At 42.0% G+C, this 26,729-nt stretch overlaps 1 protein-coding gene across 7 annotated transcripts in view; it reads right to left on the reverse strand.

Moving 5' to 3' along the window:
* The window catches only part of LOC118269304 (adenylate cyclase type 6), a 153,648-nt gene that overhangs the window by 56,926 nt on the left and 69,993 nt on the right, over positions 1 to 26,729 (reverse strand). For 4 of the 7 annotated variants that reach the window (XM_035584364.2, XM_035584374.2, XM_035584350.2 and 1 more), the window contains 2 exons: positions 26,567 to 26,593; positions 16,160 to 16,360 (listed from right to left, as the gene is read on the reverse strand). In XM_035584364.2, coding sequence (XP_035440257.2) covers positions 16,160 to 16,360; positions 26,567 to 26,593 — 228 coding nt within the window. The remainder of the gene's footprint in view (positions 1 to 16,159; positions 16,361 to 26,566; positions 26,594 to 26,729) is intronic. The other 3 variants (XM_035584414.2, XM_035584390.2, XM_035584382.2) reach the window with 1 other exon arrangement.

Here is a 26,729-nt window from a genome sequence, read left to right on the forward strand (position 1 = left end):
CAAGTGATCGGTAGTGCTGGGTGGGTAGTACATACATTGTACATAGTTACGTAATTAACATTCGGTACTGGAACATTTCTTGTTGTAGCAAGTAAACAAGCGGCAAATACCGCCGGGAACATAATGATGGTTATTATCCTTCGATACACAACATGTTTGTGTTCCCTCGACTAAATAGACAACGTACTTGTATTAAGATCTAAGTATCTATGGCACGTGATTACCCAGCAGGAGCGTGACAAAGCAGCCAGCAGTTTACAACACAGCGCGGTGGCAGCGTCCGTGGAGGCTACTCAATAAACATACCGGGCGTGGGACTCAACAAGGTGCCATGCAATATTCATCGCCAAAGTTCAAGAGATATCCAGTCAATGTCGAACTGCATGGCTACGGATACTGCCTGTACTCCCAGCGACCGCAGGAACAGCTCACTACCTGCAAGGTACGCGACGGACCAGTGTGTACATTGTACAGTCATGATTACGGCGGTAATATTTTGAGCAGCAAGTTACCGAATTTAAGTCTCCGCAAATTGTTTACGAAACATTAATTTATTGCCAGCCCTAAGTCCGGCCGAGGCCAGGGCTGCCCTAAATCACAGCCGAGCGGGCTTTGTCTAAATGATTTCGTTTCGGAGGTCGGTCAGCAGGCTGTTCTTGTAGCGGGAGGTGACCCCACCACGATATTAAGAAACTGTATCTGAAATATGTTCTGTTTGCAGCCACCAGTGTAGGAAGGCCTGTGGTAACTACCGTCGCGACAGGTGGTGCGAGGCCGATTATAACTTGGTGTATTGCTAATTTATCGCGTTGTATGTTTGTGAATGTTAGTAGTTCATTCAGATGTTTATTACTTATTTCTGTGATTTTATATAAAAGTAGGTACATATTAAGCACAGGACTTGTATCACTGCACCGCGTCGTACTTGTCTTGTGTTGTGTGACCTCCTGTGCCCGAATACTGTTAAATTGTAGCTTGAATATAATTACAATCAGTTAATTATAGCTGTGCGTAGCCGACAGGCTTTGTGATGTTAGCGTTACGTTTGTTTCGCAACTATTACAAAATACGTTTGAATATTTAGCTCCCTGGCTGTACTCGTATATATAGGTAGTGTTGTATAATATTTGGGAATATGTTAATAATAAAGCGAAAACCAATATTCAGAGGTTGGAAGTACGTCAGAGCCGACATTACGAACAACTAAGTTTGGTTGGGAGCTGGGAAACTTAAATAGGACGTGACAGGTGGGCCCGGCAGTGACGCGGCGAGATGTCGTGTGACGTCACCACCTGCTGCCACCACCAGCCGAGTGTAATGGTGCGAGCACCTGATGCCGCGCGCCGCGCCAGGTTGGCGATGTTTGATATCCTTCATATTTTTGCTATTACATATTCATGGTGGTTTACTAATGATGGAAGTGAGTAACATTAGTTTTGACTAACAATAATCACAAGCGACTGCTGTGAAGGCTGTGTGAATAAAGGACATGTTTCATTTCATTATTTCCACCTAATATATTTCCGAATATTGTGAGATGATAAGTTTCTTTGTCCAGTTAGAAGTGCAGAGTACACAAGTGGAGTATAAATGTATCAGTGCTGGTCGCATTGCTACGGATTGCCGGCGGCGGCGGCGCGGCGCACGTCACAGCTTGCAATGAATGCAATAAAGCCCGCGCCGCCCGGCTGCGCCTCGCCAGGCTTCATTTGATTGTCCGCTGCACCATTTCTTACCTACTCGATATCGTCCAGTTTATTGAACTGTGTCAGCCTAATAGAACAGTAACCTTTCATATGTCTGCACACACACACACATTGATACATTATCATAATTATATTTATATTCTAATATTACTACATCACGCGCACAATCCTCTTAAAATGTACTAATCAAGATAAATGTGTTTTAAAATTCAATTCCATTTTGTAAAGCCAAAGATTCGTCTTAATATTTCACGAGTGTTAGGTGAGGATCCCGAACGAGTGAATCGAATGAATAAAACTTTACAAATATAAACATTCATTTTGTAGGTCGAAGTTTCTGCGACCTCTTCAAATATGACTTATGTGAGGTGCCTTGCGCTATAGTGCAAGGAGTGCAGAGAGAGAGAGAGAAGGAGTGTAGAGAGAGAATACTTTTGTTGTAGACCCAGGCCACTGGCAACAAAAGTATTCAATCAACTGGAACAACTCATGCAGGACGACATGGCTAGCTTGAGTTGCACAGTTTAATTGGTCGCTCGTACATAATCTGACAGGACAAGTCGGTGCAAGTTGTCGTGTGCAAGCGGAGACATATCAACTATACCGGGTAATGAGGAGGTGCCTCCAGGCCGCGCCTCGTGCCAGTTAAAAGTTGGCGGCTATTCACTCGACTACCTGCAGAAACTTCATCTCCGCGCTACCTCCGCGGCGACGGAGGACGCGCGACGTCGCCTCGTTTTTAACAAACTGTGTATCTCCGAGATTTCATCTCGCAGGAAACATTATTAAGTGAATTTTCTAACATTTCTAGATAGGTACGTTTTATCTAAAATATTAAATCTGTTCCAGTATAAATTTATTTGCAAAGTAAATAAAAATCAGCTTTCGCGACGATTCCCAATGTTTACAATAAACATTAAATAACACAAATACGAGCCGTAAGCTGATCTCTTGTTGCGACAAAATAATTTGCCAATTCAATGGAATTTAGCGAAGAGGTTATTTGAGACCGAGACAAGGGCGAGCGATATTTTTGTCTTTTATATTAAAAAGCTATTGACGTTAGTGATATCGCGGGAATGTAAATATAGAAGAAAATCCATACTCTGTGTTTAACATAAAGTGGTATTAGAAGTGAAATATGCAAACACTCCGCCTGTAATGTGGCGGTGACTTACCTCCACGGGATGGTGGAGCGCTCAACTTTGACAAGAGAACGTTGATTTTACGATTAGAAAATGTATTTTTATACAATATTCAATATTTGCAGCAATTTCACACAATATTCTATTAACGTACTTGTAAAACAGGTCAATAATGCACGTTCGTTTTATACGAGATACATTATAACCCGAATTGTTTGCGAGTTGACAGCGATTAAAACGACAAAATTAAACGCTTTAATTAAAGTTCGTGCGAAAATCACACGACAATCGATTGGCTCGCTATTCCTGCGACAATGTGAGCAACAGGAGCAGCAGATAGCGATGTGTTGCCGATTAAACGGAGCCATTGTGCCGTGGCTTTGTTCAAATTTAAAGCGACGCCACGCTGTGTGGCTGTATGTAATGGAGAGCCTGCCCGGCGAGGTGGCACTGTGTCACCCGGGTGGCACTTTATGTCTCGATAGCATACTTATTGTTGTACTACAGACTATTACCGATATTGTGTTACAGATTCTCTCACTAAAGCTTACAAATCATAAAAGATTTCATATAAGATAAATCACGTACTGCGATCCCTTTCTTTACGTCGCTTTTCATGTTTAAAATAAAGTGTAATCGAAGGATCCAAGTTTATTTTACGATGATGCGAGCGTTTACGTAATGAAGTACAATTTATCTCGATACAAGTCACGTTCGGGCACAATGTAATGTGTGATACGATTCATCTCAGCCGTAAGTGGGCGGCATGTCTCTCAGCGACAGATGCGTGGAGGCCGGTACAGCCGCAGATACCAGGGCGTAGGAAACGGGCTGTTCAAATGTTAATGGTGTCACTTACCGTTGAAGAACACAAGCGTCTTCCAAAGATAACATAACAAGTACCTGTCCCACGAGCAGGCGACGTGGGTGCTCACACACGTATTCATTGAATTCCATGATACTCATGACATGAATAAAAATAAAATAGTCTATAAAACGTATATACTAATATTGCTCGTATCAATTACGTTTGTTCTTGAATGAGTGGGCGGTTAGTATTTTATTAATCGCAAATGTCCCCAGCTTCCTAATTGCCCCTGTAGGTGGCGCGCGGCGCGGTGGAACTGTTTCCCTGTCTGTTGTTGTTAGTGCTGGGGTTTGGGAAGTCTTCGAACAACTGTTTACTTGTTGTTTTTGTAAATATTGTTATAACGAGTAGCCGCAGTTGTCCTGGACTGTCGAACTAACAGATACACTTCAGAGAAATGACTGAACAAAGAAAGATTATGTACTGAAGGGCCATTGCCTTATAATCGGATCGTCGCTAAGTAATTTAAAGAAGAAGAAGACAAGCCGGTGTATCATTGCACTCTGATCCAATAAAGAGAATGTAATATGAACCTCTAGTGCGTCTAGACATAAGTCGGCACTAAGTAGTGCTCAGTGCAGCTCAGTACTGTGTAGGGCGGTATACTCGCACCGGGTGAGCGCAGCGGAGCGAGTGCACGGCTTGACTCTTCAAGCGAATTGATTATTTTATTCAATCTACTCTAACGAGGAACTATATCACAAGTTCCCATGGAAACCAAGTCGGAAGGTGTACGAAGTGTTGTCCATCACTAATGAGGCCAGTACTCCACGGCTTCGGATTTACGGCTTCCTGATGAAAGACTTATCCATAGAACGAGCATTAAGTGTATAGAATAAGAGAACATCCTTTTCCTCAATGGAATAATATGGGTACAAAACTTCCAAGCATTATGGGTGGGTAAAAGTAGAACCCAATCGGGCGCGCCGCTGTACGACGGCGCCTTGCACCAAACATAAAAGGATTTCTAACAAGTTGAGCTAAGCTCATCAGGCGAATTATACGGGAATGGAAAAAGTTGGCAACAAATATTGAAGGGAACCCTTGCTTGCCGTTATTTACATTAAAATATAAAAATACGGGCCGGAATATTCCGCTCCACTACGTCTCAATGGAAAGATAACAGAGCGCCTGCCGCCGCCGCGAACATTGTCCCGCTGCTACACACTACATTAACAGAAACTTTTCTTTGTGCATCTGTTTCACAGACAGCTAATTATACATATTGTTTGAAACTGGTACTTACAGATATTATTATATAGAGATTGCAATTTGCCTAATGCAGTTTAATGTTAATTCCATGTTCCATGTCCTCTATGACACTCACACAAAGAGTTATTAGAAAATCACAACAAATTAGCATTAAAGTCATTCCTCCGGGAAATTAATTAAATGTTATTACACAAAGACGAGAGTCCTGGCACACGGGAGCTTTCTTAAACGTCACTGGAATCCAAAGTGTATGATCTCATTATGTCATGTTGTCACAAAGGCTAATTAATAGGGAAGATGCAATATTTTTATTTATGTTTTCATTGTAAAGCATTCCATGTAGAATAGACCACAAGTATATTAAAAATTAAAAAAAACCCTAATTTATTGCAAAAAATGCGTTTTGAAACTGACAGTTTAAATTTTCGCGCGGAAACGGACCTATAGTTCCGATGACGTCATACCTGTTTGTCGATGTCTGTCACTGTTCACTGTTTGTTACCGTCGCTGGCTTTTTTCAAAATTTCCTCTATTTTCAAGATATATTTTGATAAAACTAAAAATGGACATCCCATCAACATCTGGTTATTACAACAACAGCACCAAAAAAGCCGTATTGACTCATGTTTCGTGCCATTGTGTCCATCAACTTCAACCAAATTTCCTAATAAATTGTTTTTAACTAGGCCTTCTGATCCCAAACTGAGAAAAAAGTGGTTCCAAGCTAAAAATGTATAGACATTTTACCACCTGGAGCTTGTATCATGGCAGACAGAGGCTTCAAGCACATTTGCACAAGCAATTTCAGTTAATAAGACCACCTAGTGTTAGCAACACTAAGAAAAGTTCAAGAGATGATGTACTAAGGTCAAAGAAAATTGCAAGCCTGCGAATTCATATTGAAAGAGTGATCAGAAGACTGTGTGAGTTTGCTTTTTGAAGCCACATTCCTGTGTTTATCATTTCCTAATTCCCCATTTAGACTATAGTATAATCATTTGTTGTGCGCTTGTCAATTTGCAATCACCTTTAATTAAAATTGAATAAAAAAAAGTATTTAAAAAACAAAGTTTTATTTAAAATATCTACAAAATGGTTACAGAAAAAACATGTAATTAATATCTTTTAATTTTGGAAACACAGCATCTATCCAGAATTTCTTTGCAGCATTCATAACTTCATTTATAAAAGCATTGTATCGCTTTTATAAATGATTTTCTAAAAGTACATATAGATAATTTTGTCTTTTTCCAATAACATGTTATGGACGCTCCTCAGATCTTCTGTGTAACCATAGCAATAGTGCAGCAGCATGCTTACACCCACCTGGAAATAGATTTTAGTCTAAATTATCCATGCTACAGATTAACTATTTAAAATAACCTGAAATGTTTACCTTCAGAAGCCGCACAATCTTCGCATTGGCAGGACTGAACCAAGCTTTGTGTTTCATTTATAATGGCTGTAACACGATAACCTTCTTTACGTATTTCATGCTCCGGCGTAACTCGACTTTTTACTATACATAATTCTCCATCTCTTTTGATTTGAACATAGCCGATTGGGTTATCGCCATATTATTTCTACACTCGAAAACTCCGCACTTTCCATAAAAAAGTTACAACCATGTCTACGCTAACTTTTGGTAGATTCCTAGAATCTGCTTTGATAAACCCAGCTTCCATTTTTAGCCGATAAATGCAAAATAATTTTGGCTTAAAATGTTCACAACTCAAAGTTGTCAATAGTTGACATAGCAGGAGTAACGTCACTAAACACTGATTGGTGTTTTGAAATACGTTTCTTTACATGTAACTTTTTATTCATAATTTATGATAAAAATCAACATTAAATAAAATGAAAACCTTGCTATGGCCCTTCTTTTATTCTTTTTTAGCATTTTAATAACAAAATTTTCATAAATATTATTTTTGCATCTTCCCTATTACAATCTGAGCTGTAAGTCGGTTGTTTGACACAAGACGCACAGCGCACGGCTCGCGAGGAAGTAATACAATTCTTATTGGCAAAGTTTGGGGACGGGACGTCTCGCATACTTTAATATAAAGGTATTAAGAAACATTTATCCACCACTCGGGGAGAGGGGCTTTAGCCCAGGTAGGCACACAATAACGACAAACTCAATTATAATTATGGTCCCTAAGTCAATAACGTAGAATATAATTTCCAGTATCATTACATTCTAATAAAACTATGTACTACCTACCTACGTATACTACCGTACAAGTTTAAAATTCACTGCAAATAGTGTAACCAGTTTGATTAATTGCTTTATAGTTTTCTGTATGGCGCCTACACACTGGAGGCACGCCGCGACATGGACCCACGCACTGGGAGGCAGCAACTATTTATTGTTGCAAGTATGCAACTATGCAGATATTTTCAATTTCCATGCAGGTAGCTATCGGCTATCGGGGAAGTAACGAAGTATTTGTTTCCGCAGAGTAATTTATATTGTAGGCACAGTGGGCAGACAACTATGCATAACATTTTTATGGTATGGTAATTGCTTGGAAAAGCGACGGGGGCAGTGTATGCAACACGCGTGAATATTTTAGCTGAAACTGATAGGAAAATGGAAAAATATCCATCTGAGTATAAACGCGAGTCGGGACGTTACCGCCGGAGCTACTTGCACACTTTCATTTGCAAATCGCACCGTTCGTGTCATCGTAGTGTATCGTCGCTCTATTTACTCGTACTCAAATGTTAAAATATTTCACAACATATTTTTTTAAATACATTTCTACTTTAGTTGTTTGTACAATTACTGTTTCTAAGTGGTTGTATTTTGGTCGTTGCTTATTTTCTTTTGCATTGATTTATATTGCCCCCTAAAAAGTGATAGAAGTAACTTTGCAGACGTACTCAAGTATGTTTTAAATACTAAGATCTGACCCTGCATCTAGTAGAGCAGTGGGAAATGATGATGAATACAACTAGTGCGATGATGTTCCCTTCAGATGAGCTTCGTTTTGTGCAGCGTGTCCCGACCCTGCAGTGCCAGCAGGCTGCACGGTGCATGTCCAATTATGACTGAGTTTAATTAAACTGCCCCCGCGTACACTCGACCACACTGATTAGTTAGCAGGCCACACATCGACACGACTATCGTTTACCGAGTTACACAATATACATACATATATGTGGGTAATTTGAATGTTGCGTGTTGTTTTTATGTTTACCCTTGTTTATATTTAATTACTGAATGAATCCGTACACCCACACGAAAATGATATTAAGTATCAGTGTATGTGTGACGGAAACACATTTTGTACACATTAGTATGAAATAACTCACAATAAGCTGTAACTGATAGTTGCGTCGATGTGTCGCCTGCTAACTCATCAGTGTCGTCGAGTGTACCTAGGAGCTGGGCTGATACCTAGTACGTATTGGTGTTAGCTTGCCAGTGATGTCAGATTACTAAAACCAATTTAGGAGCTCGGCAGCGATGGGTACGTGTGCGAGCTATTCCGCAGTGAGGGGAGGTCTATTGTGTCGCTAATTGGTGGACGTGGTAGTAGGGCCTACACTATAGTTGCTGCATCTACTTCGGAGGTACAAGGGTCAATACAGAGAATCTGTTAGGCTCTTGAATAAAGAGTGCCTATATAAAATGAATATATGTTTAAACAGTATGTTAATTTATTGACACAAACCTAATTTGTAATAGTCCCGCAAATTACGACAGCACTAGCCCCGGCTTCCAAACTAAAATGATTATCGTGCGATTGACATTTCATTAAATCCCGGCCAATTAAGTGTTGGAACGATCCGACATTGGCGTCACGTCACTAATTTTATTTGCGAACACTTTACGAGTTGTCGAGGAGTTTAATTATGTATTCATTAATATACGTAATAAGGACATAAATTCGTGGGCCGCGCGCCCGACCGTGTCACATTATACACGGCGACATATTGGAATACTCCGCCGGCAGGCAGCGCGCACACATTGAGCCCCGCAGCCCGGGGCCGGGTCCCGGGGCCCCGGCGCAGAGATGATGTAGGTTGAATGTGTGTCAAAGGATATTTTTAGTGGCGAGTGTCACGTGACGCGGCCGCGAGCGGGTCCCAGCGCGCGCGTGCCAAACAGAGCAGAAACCGCGCGGTTATCTCCGCCGCCACTAACTGTTCCATAGATAACGAGATACGATGTATCCATGTCACATTCCGCCTACAAAATTGGTAATATTAGGAAGTAATTATTCCACGAGCCCTATCTCTAGTTGCCAGAGCCGGCGAACGTAGTGTATGTCGCCGTTATCTCTTCATTACCGTGCTCAACTGCTCACACACAAAGAGCATACTTTGATAATCTGTTGAGCCCTGGATCGGCGGCTTGTTTAGTAAAACAGTCAACTAATACATTCCTAATGAATAGAATGTCTCGAGCATTTAGTCGGAGCTTGACGCGGTATGAACATGTTCGTCGAGCAGTAACCTCCTCGGTAATGGTATCAGCCCTCTGATCCGGATACAGATATTAATTGGTCTTGAACCAACTTTGCGAACTATTTCCTTGCGCCTTAAGGAAAACTGTGTGGCGATGATGCAACATTCCCAGAAGCTAGGGGATTTACAGGTCGCGGGAAGGCTTTCATCTCCGGCACGGGAAGATTTTATCTTTTCATTTGTGTAATGAAATGAAACTTTTCACTTAAACGGACATACCTCCTCAGCCAACAAGGATATACTCAGCCAACACAGATAACGCTCAAACTATATAAAAGTAGTAAACTGTTTGACTTTGTAGAGCTTGGCGGCGCGGAGAGGAAACTACTTGGAATCAATTCCGAGCAGGTCAAACAAAGGCGAAGTTTGTAAGCGAGCAAAGTCGCGGGCATCGACTAGTGCAGTGCGGGCGGCACCTCTGTAGCAATTATTTGATTTGTTTCTGCTGAGCACGTATTGTGCGGCTGTTTGCGAGGAAAATTGTTCATTGATGTTGTTTGTATTGCAAATTAAGTTAATGCAAATAAAGCTTACAAAAAGCTATTGTCCGAGCTCGGCGTCCCTTGTGTCACGAAATAAACGGCTGCAGTTACCGCTCAGAGGTTTCATACTTACCTTTTTTTGACGGGGGAATATCATCTATGACTACTCCCGCCTTAGGCGAAGCAAGAGGGAGTCAGACTAATAAAAACCACCCAGTTCCTACTCCTGCTTTTTGAGCCGGAGCCCCAATAACTCGGCTCTCATTTCCATACCGGGAAGTAGGAACACGCCCTAGTTTGCACGAATAAAATATAAATTACTGCAAAATTTATTAAATACAGTTATCGCTCATTGGCCGACATAATTATATAGGCACACGTCAGTTCATCCCAATGGCCACGAATAAAAACTCAATCTGAAAATGAATGAGCCGCGGCACAGGAACCGAAGCTGCACTACACACAGAGCCGGGATTACGGACAACTATTCAATAAATTCAAAATGAATCTCAATGAAACTGATTTGTAAGGGAATTGCGATGTTAATGCAAATGACTGAATGGCCATTGGATTCGTAATTAATAGTCAGTCGGCAAGGCAATATTATTATATGAAGCGTTCTTTGATCGAGTCGCCCAGGGGGGGGGGGGCGGCCATAGGGGACTGTAAGGAGTGTGTACTTGTGTACAACGAGACCGCGGAGTACGCGCGCGCTGCCGCTGGAAGTAATTATCAAGAAACAAATTAATACTAATGTACGACGGCACAGCTTTCATAATGACTTACAAACTGAGTTGTGAATAATTCCAGGCCCTTTCGTTTCACTTCAACAACTTAGATAAAGACGTATTGTTAGCTATCGGAAGGAGCCGTCAAGTTTGATCATTTCTGTCCTGCGTGGGTGATTTGTCAGTTATTCTTCAGATTCCAAGCGCTTTATCGAGAGTGATCATCCTTATACGCCGGCCAGATTTATTCCGCCCTATAAACATCCCAAATCCGGGCCACTGTGAACGCGATATAATGCTTCCTATTTATTTTCCGAGACTTTAGAGGCCGACCCGCAGTTTTATGAGAATTATTTGCCAACAATAAGTGTGAAACAACCCTCGATGTTGTAGTTTAATATAAAGCGACGTGTTACATCAATCAACGTTATTGGATTACTAAAATAGTTAACAATATGGAAGCAATATTTACTAGTCGACTATATAAGGCAGAACACGGCGAGGGTACTGCTTCATTCAAATATTCATAGCAGTCTCCGTTTGTAGGTATTTCACCCTAAACACATTGTAATAGGTACCAAAATAGCTGTGTACATAGTAGCATGTTCTGGGAACAATGTCTTTGGTTTAGTAGGAGCAGTGACCACGGCGGGCCTTCACATACCGCCTCTAATGAGCGGCACTCTAACACGTGCCAAGGGGCAGTCCAGCGCCTCACTCACTTAATTCCTAAACTGCAAGCAAATTACGAGCTTAATCTCTTGTATCATTACTAGTGTGGCTTTGTAGCGTTTCAACTTAAGTTTTCTATCGAAAGTGATGCACCTACTTTATAACGGACTTTCTGCAGCAATAGCAGTTGAGTCGGTGGGTCGTCGCCAGCTCATGTTCTGTCTCTGTAGTAACATCAATCGGATTGATTGTGCGTACCTCTGAACTGTCAGTAATTCAAGAATTTTCTGGAAATCGGCTGCCGAAATAGAAACATTATTTGATTGTGAAATATATTTTGTACGTCGTCTTTTAATGTAATAAATTGGTCCCGACCAAATATTGGCACGCTTCAATGAGATCAGAACAACAAAGGGCTCGAATATTATTGTTCAGAGCTACAGAAGGTATGGTAATAAATCACGTGGCACATTATAAAGATAAGCAGGAGCATGCGACCCGGGCCAGGCGAGGCACACCAAGTATTCCGACGAGGGTGGAGCTGCAGCACAGCACACGAGTCGCTTGTGGCCACCGGTACATCTCCACTACATCGGTACAACATTCACTTGTGTGACTTAGCTCAAAGACAGCGATGCGAGTAACTACAAACTAGAAATAGACAAAGTGTATTTTGTTGTATATTTATAAGTGACATATTTCTATACCCACGTTTCTTGGCACCTTATTTTTTTCATTACAGTACCAGTAACGACCCTACTTCTTGCCGTGCGCATGTTACATAGATTAAAGCTAAGCATAATAAATATTTGTTAAATAATCCCAAATAGCAGCTCGGTACGTATCAGGTCGCGAACACAACGTAATTCAATAAATCTTGTATCACGTCGCGGAGCAGAGTGGCAACATGACAACACAAATGTGACATTGTTGACACCTTACTAAACACAACATGAACACATCACCCCACTCAGGGAGCAGCCAGCGAGTACCCTTGTCAGCAGGCGACGTGACGTCACGTCACAGATAACGTGACGACGATACCCACGTCGATACAGACGCCGTGCGGACTGAATCTGTGCTCAGTGCGGCTCCGGCTTTCTTTTAATTAGCTCTCGAGGTAGCCTCTGGAGCTTTGGCGAGGACCGACCGTGCCCGGGTTTGATGCAGTAGGTACAGGATACTCGACGGGATAATATTTTAATGTTTTACCGCGAGCACTCGGCTGTGTGTGTGACTTGACTTCTATTTAACGGCATGTGGACAGTAGCCACCCGGGATGGCACCGAGTAAGTACTAGGTAGTGCCAATAAATACAACACAAATAGGTTTATCTACGAGTATAGTACTTAAAATTGACTGTTTGTGAATTTTATCTTTTTCTACATTTAGAATAGTTTGGCAAGATCACGTCGGCACGTATCAGATATAGGGGCGGCTATCTATACAGCCGGCGATGTGATGGCACGCATGCACCGCCGTGTACCGCCGCTATCGGCCACATGCACTGCTCGGATTAAACACACTCTAGCTCGTAATAAACGAGGATCATCTACACGACTGTAATGATAACAAGCTTATAATGACGTACAAATAGCATTAGTGGACGATATGGACTGACAACTCTTTACAGCGGACAATATAATGAGACGCGGCGAAATACAGCCGCAAGACTCGCGTTAGCAGAATACCCACTTATTGTAGATACCTACCGATGTAGAAAAACCCGACGACGTTACGAACGCTATTTATGTCAAAGGCTTTCACTGAATAATCCGACAGAGATGTAAAAACAGCGGCCGCAGCTGTCCGCCCGCGCCGCTGCAAGACGGGGCCGGTGGACATCTTCGCTCATTGTTTTTACAGGAAAAGAATAGCGAAGTTTCCATCTCGCGTGTTTCCATATGCGGACCGGGGATAATATTGTTACTGTTTGCTTAGGTCTCGAGATATGTCAGAAATAACTTACCTCCACTCTGTGCGATAAATTGGATGCCGAGCTGAATGTTACTTTTACGTACAATTTGCAATCTTGCTTCGAATATTATTATAATAATCTTTTTCGATTCCCTTTGATTGTGTCTGTCCGTCCCGAAAAGGGATCAAGTCCAAGAATATTAATCTTATCAACAATGCTACGTAAAAAGGTCATGTTAATACATTATGCGCAAGTATTGGGACGACGTCACAGTTCTACAAGAACGGGGCAATCGATGGAGAAAACCAATCTCATATCGATAACAGCAGCCTCCCCACGAGCCGATACAGTTTACTAAAGCTCCACTTAAAGTAATTAGCAATCCGTCAGCCGCCAACCGAGAACCGCTCCATCACATACACACTGCTACCTGCGGACGCCGGCAGTCCTCTATAAAGGCTTCCTCCCGACTAGTGATGTGCCTGATGGAAATATTCCCACTGCCGGCAATATTCCCAATATTCCCGCTGCCGGTAAAATACCAATATTCCCGGCAACATTGGGAATATTCCCAATGTTCCCTATCAAATAATACCTACATATTTTATTATTAGTGCAGGTGTAATCATCGTTTAGTTGTATTTGTGTAAGTACCTACATTGAGAATAAAATAATTCAAATACGCTTACGCGTGTCGTGCAAAAAGTAGGACACAATTATATGAACTAGTGGTCGCCTAGTGGTCGAAATTCGACCATATACGATTTAATTTACAATACCACTTAACATACGTTCAAGGATATTTTTTATTTAACTCAAACTAAAACAAACTCTTTTATAAAACTCTATTCATATAAGACGTGAGAATATCATCGCAATGTCTGTAAATTTTGACGTTTTGTCAAATACGATCAGATACTATGCATGTGTGTGTAATGTTTTATTTATTGATTTAATGTATTTTATAAGCATTATTTTTGAAAAATATTGGCGTTCTGCACTTCTCCTACACATAAACTATAAGTGTACCAAATTTTATGCTCCTACGTTCGCGCAATTTTCGTAAAAATGGCTACAAAGTTTTTGCATCACGTATTAATATATAGATAAACGTATAGATATTTCTCCATTATCTTGGTGGCAGCTATTTTTTCCTAACACGAACTTAGGGAAAACTGCGATGAAAATTTTATTAATTCCTACAACTTCTGCTTCTGTGGAAAGGACTTATTCTACATTTTCGAATATTCACACGCCTAAAAGAAACAAACTAACAACGGAAAGGGCCGGCAAAATATGCTTCATAGCACATAATTGGAAACTAATAAACCAAAATACGCATTTTAGTCAACAGCAGAATCTTCAGGTGCTAGATTTACCCGATGAAGAATGTACCGACGATGTGGAATTTGATTTTGTCGATGAAGTATGTGATGAACCACTAAACGACTTCAGACCAGAATTGGACGAAGATCCATTGTCTGTATAGATTAATTAAGATTTTGTTTTAACAAATTATAAACAAAACGCTGTGAATGCTGTGATTATCAATGCTGTGATTTAAAAATGATTATAAAAACCACTAAGAAGTTACTCTAAACGGTGATTTACAAATTACGTAAGGATTACCGAAACAAGTGTATTAAAATAATGTTATTTTTTTATTATTTGTAGTTTTGATAGAGATTTGTGACGATATACACTTTGTTATTTCCATATTACAAATAACGTTTTTGTAATGTGATTTGACGTCGGAAACCAGAAAAACATTAAAAGAAATGATTCTATTTGTGCCTTTTATTCAATACCCACCGATCGTCAATTCATAGATTAATATTAATGGTTATTTCTTGTATTCCCTATCGTGCCCGGCAACATTGGGAATATTCCCGGTAAATTACCGGGAATATTGCCCAAAATTGCTGGGAATATTGGCAATTTTACCCAAAACAATATATTATTGTATATAATGTGCACTGTGGTCTTTAAATGCTAATTTTAAGTATAAAACACCATTTTCGAGGTTAATTTGACTTGAAATTAAGCAATATTCCCCAATATTTCCACTCCCGGGAATATTGCCGGCAATATTCCCACCAATATTCCCACCTCGGGGAATATTACCGGGAACGGCACATCTCTACTCCCGATGCAGGGAATGAGTGCAGGAAAACACTTACAATTCGCCTTTACGACTATAAGGAGGACAATAATGGTAAAAGCTGTCAGCTCTGAGGTCCAATTGAACGCATTTCCAAGTTTTTACGAACATCCCGAGCAGTAACCGGATCGGGATCCGGAAAACGGACCGAAACGTTGCGAACGGTCGCCGCGGCCGGCGCCGGCCGTCGCTGCCGAACGGACGCTTTTCAATTAAGCGAGGATAAAGAGGCCGATTTTCTGACGTGATTCCGAGCTCTGTTATATTTAATGAAATATTTTCATAGATACATACAATAAAAATATAGGATTCGTTTCACTGAAACGTTTGTTGTAATTGTTTCAACAAATTTCCAAGTCTATTGTTATGTAATTCCGCTGAGATTCTTTGCTTTAGAAGTGAAATCAGTGGAGTCGCCCCAGGACACGAAACGTAACAAAGCGCAATTACTCCAAACATTACTTACATTTATTACATCAACAGCGACTCCCACGCAGCCGACTGTTTCTGCTTTCATGTTGCGCTGTATTATAGCGCCGAAACTTTCATAATTATAATTCTTTGAAGTCACTTACGCTACGTGGCGCGGATGTCGGCTCGACACGACTCGTCACTCACAGCAGACGCCGGCGACACGTAAACAAGGTCTACGGAGGCACAGTGTTACAATGTTACAATGTGTTGTGTAACGGTTTCAGCAGCTGCAGTGCGGGGCTGCGGTACTGGCGGCGAGTAGTCTCCCGGTACGGATGTGGTGTAATACAATGCGCAGGAGTTCAGGTACTTACAGCAGTGGGGCTTCTCTTGGTCTTGCTGGATGAGAAGTGTTCTATCACTTCCCAGTTGGACTTCTTGGGCGCAGGAGTGTCAGCGGGTGAGGGCGAGGCTCGGTGCGCGGCAGAGGGAGTGCTGCGCCCAGACTCCTCCTGCCCGCGCGCCGGCGTCGCCGCAGAGCGCAGCGATGCGCATCTGCGCCCGCGCAGCGCCTCCTGTGTGGCAAAAGATCTATTATAGTTGACAATTAATTATTGAAGATCTGCATTGGTCGTGTTCTCTAGGACGGTGAAATAAGTAAGTAGATCTGTCGTCTGAAGCGGCGAGTACAGCAAGTTACTACAATTTTAAAATTACTTTATAACTAGACAATAATGAAACTTGACTGAAACTTTTGTAATAACGTCTCGTTTATAATGTTCTGGTCCACATACGCTGGATGGTGGCAATGGGTGACAGTACGGCACAAGCGTTTGACATTACTTGCACATACTTCGTGATTGTCTGCTAATTGTTAGATGAACTATGTTCTTTGTTGTGTCTTATATTTTAATGTATGACGGTGGTGACTCGTTGCAGTTTACGAGTATTGCCAGCATATTAATGTTGCTTCCAAGACCGAAGCAGGCTCCTGCCAAAGACTGAGTTATTAACTTTCAACTAGTGGCATAATGTGTGAGCACAGGGACTGGTACAACTTTATATTTTAATTGGCCTAATAGAAATAACTTGTCACATATATTTTTGTATTAAACTTTATATAATAACTCCGCTATACATATACACATACTCTCCCTAGAAGCCAGTGACAAATTAATAAGTTATATTGGTGTAGAGTGTAGCGGCGACACCGGACCTCGCTCAGTCGGCGACACTACAAACACGAAAGTTTATGCAATAAGTCGGAGCGCTGCAGCTCGGGCTGCTAGTGGAGTGTGCTTCAGGTGCTAGGTGGAACCCAACTTGCAACTTTACGTCACTAGATACGAGGTTTTTGAAACTATTTATTGTTCAAAGGAAAACTTGTGGTGTGGAGCATCGAACAAGTTTGTCGGAAACTTATCGTTTATTGAATGGCTTCGGATGGCGCGAGCAGTTTTTAAACTGTTATATTGGGCCGCGACCTCCGGCGCGGCATTCAACACGGGGCCAATGCTCGATCCATCAACGTTATTCTATTCGTCCGCTTCAATTGGACACATTAAACTGCGCCATACATTTTCATTAGGCGGTGAGTGGCTGTGGAAACTGTGCTGCTCACGAGTCCATTACTGGCTGCATTGTGTGCTGTACCAGCGCGGGGGCGCAGTAATGGGAAGGTGGCGGATGTCCAGGGGATACGGATCTTGCGGGTCATAAAATTCAATGCTACGAGTGTGCTGCCGGCGTTTGTTCGCATGCCAAGTAGTGGCTGGGGGATACGCCAGTGTTTACTGAATAGCTGCACTCATCTACAGGGTTACAGGTTTAGTCGACCTAAATCTTTGTAGAGATGATAGTGTTCATTATTTCCAACCTACTACGGACTAGTCTAGACTCCTGGACGGCCACCGTAGAGGTCTACATCTTCTGATCCACTTATTGGGATAAAATATTTGTAATTGTTATAAAAGTAATTCATAGGCCGATAACTTGAGAACGGTTAAGTTTGCGATATGGGGTTCCCTACTCACGGTCAGAAATGACGAATACTATATCTTAAAGGATTGAGGTCGACTTAACCTGTTGTAACCCTCTACATGTGTACATGTGTAGATGTGTAGATACGATTACTTTGAATATTTGATTTATATGAAAATTAGTGTTTTGACGCAATGTTTGAGTCGTAATTCTTGTACGAGAGAACTTTGTGAATTGGTTAGAAGTATGTTTACGTGAATATAATTCATAAGAGGGGGGGCGTGTGAGGAGTGTGGTGGTGGTGCCGGCGCGGGGAGGGGGGGGCAGGGTGTTGCTCAGATTGACTGCTGGTCGTGATAGATGACGTGATCAGTCAACGTCAACACAATTAAACAATGTTGCGCGCTCGCTACAACCGCAGCGCTTTTTACTTTCTTTGCGGAATACAAGTTGACGATGATTATATTGGACGTAACAAACGTGCCAATGAGTTACTGTCGAGTCGCGAGCCGCACGCTCCGCACTCGTATGTGTGTCGGTATCACGTCGGGGATTGTGTGAAAACATGAAAACAAATCATGACAAGGAGGAAACGAACGTGGACCACCTAGTTTCCCTGCACGACACTCCAGTATTAGTGGGTGGGTACAAAATGTCAACCGAATAGGTTTGGCCTAATGGAGACAACAATAAAGCAACTAGCAGGTGTTGTAAAACGTATCTTATATAAACTAATACAAAGTGGTGAATCGCGGGAAATTACTCTCATAACTAGGAGACTTACAGCTGTAAGCCTCGGAGTTACAGCTTAAGTCGAGTCGTGCGTGACACGCCGGGACACGCAGTGGCACGGTGACACGGTGATACGGATGCGCGGCGGTGCGGCACTCTTCGCTGCTCGAGACGCTACCGTCGCGGCACTACCTACTAGCACGGTGGCTATAGAAGATAACGCAAACTATACACTCGGGGCTGCCTTCATGAAATATACATTATTTAAATACCATTTCAGAGGGTTTCATCTAAATTTGAATGATTGTGCGTCAATCATCCGCAGAAAAATAAAATCGCTTTTCAAACTCTTTCGCAGTAATATAATAATATTTAAAGGTTGGAATTTAAATGTAGATATTATCACCAAGAATATTATATTTGATAGAAAATCGAATCGCTATCGAGGGCGAGCGACCGCTACACGACGCTTCAATTTATTCAAATTTTTTAAACTTCTTTATTTTTAGAATGGAATTGAAGAAAAAAAGTGTATAATTTGATACATCGTGCTTCTGTTAATTAGAATCTAGTGAAAACAAAACCTTGAATTTCAATATTCGTTTGATTGAACGCTTCAGTTTAGCTCGTTCATGCAAAAATATCTCTTGCTTTTAAAAACATAAATATTATGTTTGCTCGGCGCGCGAAACATGTGTGTGTGTGTACAAGTGTGCATGTGGGTGTAATGAGTAAAGTTGAATGAAAGAAAAATAGTGTGGCGAGCAGCTGGGGGACGGTTGTTGTTGCAAGAGTAACTGTTGCCCGAGGAGGTGTGTGAGGTACACATCGTGATACTAATGGGGGGGTGTATATAGTACTCACAAGGGAGGGAGAGCATTGTACATGGGAACCAATAAATAACTCACGGTGCATAGATAATTAGAGACTCCAGTCGATGACTACGGGTATATACAAGCTGAAATATTAGTGTGGATGTTTATTTTTGTGTAGGTATTGTATTGTACGTCTGTGTGTATCAGTAGCCGCTTTGACGACGAACGAACAATAATTAATAGCTTTTATCACCCAAAATGCAAATAATACATTGCCCGACCTGGAGATCGGACCCGTTGGATTCCTTGACCGGTTTACAAGCAATCAACTAACGTGGTAGAAGTGTCACCTATACATACAACTATAAACAGTTATTTACTTTTTATGTTCAAACAAAATATAAACAGTTCCTTTACTTTAGCATCCTTGTGAAGTATTGAAGTATTTTATTGAAATGAAGTAAGTCCGCAACCAACTGATGACTGCTTACTACAGTTGGAGGCGAGGGGTTGATGCCACACATCACAATATGTGTGATCTTATCAATGTGTGTACGTACTTCATATATTTATGTGTTACTATCATATAATTACGACACGATAGGTTGTTAACAGAGAAAGATCACTCATTTATTTTATTTTCTATCGTAAACAGATTATCAGCTGTATTTAGATCGAACATAAACACAGGTCGTATCAATCAAGCAGATAGATAGACGGACAGTACTGGGCGGTAATCCGAAGCAGGATCGCAAGCTTAATCGCAGGTAATAAACAGGCAATGAATCGGTGGCAGGACAGCTCGGCGGCCGCTGCACGCGCTGATCTCATTATGGCAGCGCTCGCTCGCTCAGGAACTAATTCACTTGGCCGTGCGATCTCTGGCCGAAAAATTACTGGATTTCGGATGCCCCTAATTGTGTTATGTCTGATTCCTGATACTGGCATCCAACCAGAAGCATGCGCTCCAAATGTCTAGTACAGCTATCATCGTCGAATTTCGTCCGGATATATTTCCGAACTGAATTATCGTTGTATTTCTAAGCTCCGTTTACATTTCGTACAACTAAATGACCTCAAGTTAATTGAACCCTAAATTGAAATGGTTTGTGAACTGTTTCGACAAAGTCATGAATGAAGCACCTCGTCCGAGATAGTTGAAACATTACTGTGTTTATTTTTGTTAATTTCTCAATTGCGGCTAAGAATGAAGGCAGTAGGTAAATCTTCGGTAATTTGATTCCCGCCAATAGACGGCAGAATTGCTTACGCCGGCTAATTGAACACGTCCGTTTTCATTGGTATTTGAGGAAAGAGGTCTTTCGCAGTATGACGGCACTCCCGGAGTGACTGGCCAATTGGATTAGCCAGGATCAAGTTTACCAGATTAACTTGTTGCGATGCTAAAGATTTCAGATGAAGTGATGCTCCTACTGTCAGTACTCAGTACCGGTACAATGTACATACGGTTAGAGGTACGCGAGTGTTTTGTTGCGGATGTTACTGTTTGATCGGGTTTATGACAGCGAGTCGTTTGATGTTTCGATTATACGCAGAATTGTGTTTATTAGTTGTTGGCAATAACGTCGCGGTGACGAAACTAGAGTGCAATGCTGGACCTAACACAAACATAGAGAAAGCGAAAGAATTTTTTAACGAAGCGAAGATTTTTTAACCAAAATATTTTAGAATAATCTGAGAAAAAGAAACAAATTCCGGCCGACGAAGACGTTTTAGATGAGGGAAAACATTTCTAATCAACTTGAATCTTAATTTTATGCGTTGACTCGACTCGACTTGATAACTTGTAAACTCACTAAATAAAAATGAAATTGTACGACATTACCCCCATTCGAAGTTTTTACGAGGCGAGGTGAGCAGAAAACTTTACAATTACAACCCCTAGCCGTACAGTTTGACATCACGCTGACTCTTTGCCTCTCGGTTGAAAGAGAATGACTTCCGTCCTCAGTAAATCAATTAATTAACGAATTGAAAGGTTTCCCTAATCAAATTTTGATTATTGCCAGAATGTTTGGGGGAAAGTTGAGGAAACTTGGACTGCGGAGGACAGTCCGGTCCTGCAGCATTCCTTCTGCCCAGGACGAGGCGCCGAGGCTGCATCATTGTTTGGCTGAAACTACAAGAAGGTCAATATTGTAAACCTTAGGTGGTGGTTGCAGACACATGGCTTATTCGAACTAACATCATGAACTCTGATTTTTGTTTACTATTATCCTGTACGCTGTTTACTTGTACATTTTAGAAAAAATGCTTTGTGTCGAGTGATATTTGAAACAGTGGGTGTCGCCACGAGCTGCCGCCGCGCCGCCAGCATTCCGCGGGCATAGCTGTAGCGGAGGCACAGGCACAATGTTTCTTTCGAACACAACAAATGGTTACACATCGCGGGCCCAGATAGCGAGTATTTTTAGCGCGAGGTTACCCTCGAACGAGTTCCCCTGGTGGAGGCATTTGATAATTTACATACTTTCTGAAGCAGCCGGCTAAGCTCCGGGCCATTTAGCCAACTGTTTAGATTCCATACTTCGGTCGAGTGGCTTCTACAATAATACAAGTTTGCCCTTTCACGTGAAATAATGTTAAAATCGCTTCGAAATTGTTAATATTTCAGAAATACACAGAAATGTATCAATTTATTTGATATGCATTTTATTTCACTAGTGAGTACACCTCTTCATGCGATTAAGATACTCTCGAAATGGCAAAACAGTATCGCGTAGCTTTTGAGAGATTTTTCTCAATTTGCAACAGACCTGCACTGCGGTGTAACAATGGCAATGCCGGCGTATTGTTTCGTCAGCAGTGGCAGTCGCAGTGTGATTGTTCCTCGAACATATTCTGAATGTTCGAGGGCTCCTGAAGCCCGGTTTGTTTCCTCCGCTCAGACAAAGGCTTGCTACTGACTCCAGTGCAGGTGCACTTGCCATTTGTTTCTCCCGATATCATTTCAATCAAACTTTGAGAGCTCGCATTGAAACGACAGGGATCGTTGTGTATACAAATAAAAGAAATCGTCAACAATTCATTGTTTGACTTCTTTAAATTATGAAACGGTGTACCGCAAGCGAAACTCTTTACATAAATCAAGCGGAGCACTCCAAAGAGATAAATATACTGAGTGGGCGTCTGAAGGGGCTGCGAGCGAACTAAGAAAGTGTATGATACTCCAGGCAAATCGGTCAGCAAACTGTCCGTCTGTCTGCTCTCAACTTTTGTAATAACAAAGCAAGCTCCGGGGGATCAATGGCGACCACTTCTCAACTCTTATTAATGTAACTTGTGCGCCAAACCCTCTGTCCTCCCGACTAGGACTGGCGGGAGCCCACTGGATACAGTCGGGTATTAACGTGCGATGAGGATAATAATGACTGCGGAGTGTTTGTTGAAGGTACCATATTGATACTCCCACTAGTATTGGCAAACGATACGGGGCGGGTGATGTAGCAGGAACTTAGTACAATAGCCGTCTTGAAGGAGAAATACGGTAATAGTAGTCGGGGTACCGCATCCACACAACACAACACGTCGTGTTAATCCAACGTCGTTTTTATGAACCACAAATTGTTCCAGGTGAATTTAGCTTACAGAATATGAATGTAGGGCAACGTTTAAAAAAATCCGAAAGAAAGAAGCGGTAATAAGTAATCATCACAGTTATCAAACTTGGGGAAAATGCGACAAGAAAAAGTGAGCAATTCACATGAAACATAGTTCCCAACAATAAAGTAGTCATTACCCCACACGAGCAAATGTCGGGACCTCACGGGCACTCCGCACACACGGGATACTCGTGCTTATTGCTACAACAATAAAAACGATGGCACGTGCAAATTATATTTATCTCCCCGACACTCGCGGCGAGCTATTCCCGGCTCTACGGCTCACACATAAAGACGTGGAATGGTGCAAACGTTTTTTTGTTACGCAGGTGTTTTTGGTCGACGACACACAAGGACCGTAGCGTTTCGGAAACGGCCGTAATGTGCTTAGAACGAGAGGAGATAAGGAGCGGCGCGGCGAGCGATGTACCAGCGTTGTGTAGTGCGGGCCCACACTTGTGGCGAGATACAACATAAAAGATTAATATATTTGCGTGTCGTCCGCGTATGCCTAGTGTACCAGCGTGAGCCGCCGCCGCTGCGCGGCACATGGCAACATATTTTTACTTTAATACTCGTAAGTGTTCGGAGAATTACCAGAGGTACGAGTGTTTCTCGAAGGTATTGGAACGTAAAGTACAACGGTTCCAGTAACTTGTAATATATGTCTACGCAATGGTATTACGTGTATCAAAAATAAGACGATTGGCAAATTCACTGAAAAGAACATTGAGTGCCTGATAATAATTTGGAGGGTTGTTACAGCAAATAATAAAAATAAAATTAGAAGGTACTTAGACGGCATTAAGCTAAAATTCAATGGAAAGCTACCTACATAATAAGTGAAGTGTTTTGTTTTTCGTGTTCAGTAACGCTTCACGAAAAGGCCTGCCAAGTGGAGCAGGCCGCGGTACTGGCTGCACTCCCCCCAGTGTAGCGCGCACTCGGGCACAATGCGAGCGCGGGTAGTGGGGCACGCGCCCGCGTACTGCTTGACATTCGCCGTATTAAACTTGACCGACTTACAAAGTACGCTCCCCTCTCGACTCCAGCTTTTCTAAACGACCTACAATTTGCGGGCTTTTTGTTACAACTACAGCCTGCTGCTAAAGTACTGGAAATGTGACAATAGGGAACTAATTGGGCCTGCCTGAGGAGCCCCCAGCACTCCGTGACGTGTAACAATGTTCCCCGAAACACAACATTTCGTTCATTAAGTCCCGGTAGGTCCCAGACCAAGTCTAGCTCCGCCACGACACTACAACACGCTACGAGAGATGGCACGCATTGTCACGTAATTAGTTTTAGCTGTAAGTAATTAAGTTCACAAGTTCGTATTTACCTCACCATACTGACACGGAGGGGGGAGGGGGGTGTACGATACGTCATTGATTTACTTATTGTTGGCTTATAATATGAGAATGACAAAGTGTGAGAAAATACTTCGGGAGACAAATATAGAAGTGATCCAGCACGTCTCCTTACATTTTCATATTTGTTAATTAGTTTTCTAATTTCCAGATAATTGCGAGGTACTTAAAGAGCGTTGTGTGAGACTCGCCACGCGTGTAATTGTGTGTTTACATAAATCAGTTTCTACCGAAATCTGAGAAACAGATGTATATTTATTTGAAGGAAACGATAACAAAAGAGGTAGATCTATGCAAATCTCCCCCGGCTTTAGTAGGGCGGTGTATTCATTTCCCGCAGGAAACGTCCCGGGGCCGGCTTCTCTGGCGCATTATGTGCGAGCCCACATGATAATGGGCGGGACTGGCGCCGTGTGCCCGAGGCCATTCAAATGCTGTTTAAATACCAAACACCAGGTCGGGCACAATGCCTGCGACACGACAGCGCCTCCGCAGCCATCGATGTACTTCCAAAGGTCGCTCCGCTCGCTACACCGTACACCGGGCTCTATGTGTTACACGTATGTTGTTGCCTTTAATGAATGCTGACTTTATAAAACTGGAGGACAACAGTGTCACCTGAAGGTTAATAAAACTGTCATGTCATATCATGTTCCCATAAACAGCTAAAACTTCACGTGTATGTAGCTGCTCACAGGTTTATCCGTTCGTTCTGTTTTTTATAAGGAATAGGAGGCGAACGAGCACATTGATCACTTGATGGCAACGAACAGCGCCGCCCATAGATACCCTCAACACCAGAGGAGTCACAAGTGCGTTGCCGGCCTTTTAAAATCGGTTATCGGAATCGGTTTACGAGTTTTAATCTATCCGCTTGCCGTTACACTGCTTATGTTCGGAAGTGCGGTAATAACTATTTAGTGTTATTCAGCATCAATGATGATTCCTCTCTACGACAGACATTAGGATGTTGCCTCTATACCCCCCTCCCAAATTAGAGTGAAGTCCTCATTATATTCTTACTTCTTTATTGAATTGCCTATATTTTTACAATGACGGCTAAATGTTCAGCTCGTAATGTAAGCACACACATTTAACTCGGGCTATTGTTTGCTTAGAAGTACGTCTGTGCCCGCACGGCACGTCGCCGGGTAGCGAGCGAATTTATACAATGTTTGTCTTTTTGTAAAAAGTTCCCTTTGTCGTCCCGCGCCTCCCGAAATAAACACAGAACTCGATGTTTGCGACCTTTCAGAGCTAATTTCAGTTGATCACACTTTATCACATTTTATGAGAACAATCGAGTTTGAGATAACATTCAATATTTACAGTTGACATTTAAGTTTAACAGGGAAACACGTTTCTAATCACTAAAGTATAGCAAGGATAATTACTCTAATTTTACCATAATTGTAAAGTACATTTCGAAAGTATACATATAAGTGTGTCCGTCATTGAGGGACGTAGGTTCGTATCATCGTGTAGCGGAGTATAAAGCAACAGTCGTCCCTCCCGCACACGTTGTAAGCAGCAAGCGATCAAGTACCGGTATAATTAGTAAGATAACAAAACAGGTTGATTGTCAACATTGCCTGGCAGTTAGCAAACAATTGGTTGGCTGGCAACGGTCGGCCGCAGCACACAGCAACATGCGTCTTGTTGTCGCGCCGCACACTCTGATTATAGCCCATTAACGCCTATACCGTGCTGGAGGCTAATTGCGGCCTAAATTGAAACCAAATCAATGATTGGCAACTCCAACCAAATAGTACTTGGTTACATCGCAGAGATTATTTCTCGTATTTCATCGGCTTGGTATCGATATTGTATCTATTACCGTGTCGCCTTCCGTCGCCATTATTATAATTCGACTCACTTTGTATCGAAAGTAGAGTAAAGTTAGTGGAATTAGTTGGAGTGACAAACCGCACAATTTAGTTTGTTGCTTGTGTGGACGTGTGGACAGCTGACTGGTGCCGGCTTTTAATAAAATAACCTGTCAGCCATGTTCAGTCTCCACATTGTGACTATTTGGGACGTGTGCAATTGTTGTCTAAATTCGCTGTCAATTTCAGTGGAGACCGATTAAAAAATTGTTGAATTCTATTATTTTTTAATTGTTCCATTGATAGAAGTTGGGTGTACATAGACGTACGAAGGTATGACTGAAGAGAGAAGAGAGAAGAAGAGAGAGAATAGAGGTATTGTTCAAGACAGTCAGTCAGGGTAACAAGGTGTGAAGTTCGGTGGTACATACATACCTTGACATACATAGGAGTGCGACTGTCCTGCAAATGTAAAAATACGTAATGTTAGTAATATCATCTACAGTTAAAGCAAACTGATTGTGAGTTAATGACGGACAGTGAGACAGTACAGAGGAAACCGACGTGTTGGTGCAGTGAGTGAATGATTGGTTACAAT

The sequence above is a fragment of the Spodoptera frugiperda genome, chromosome 25 (assembly GCF_023101765.2).
Source record: "Spodoptera frugiperda isolate SF20-4 chromosome 25, AGI-APGP_CSIRO_Sfru_2.0, whole genome shotgun sequence".
Taxonomy (NCBI): Eukaryota; Metazoa; Arthropoda; class Insecta; order Lepidoptera; family Noctuidae; genus Spodoptera; species Spodoptera frugiperda.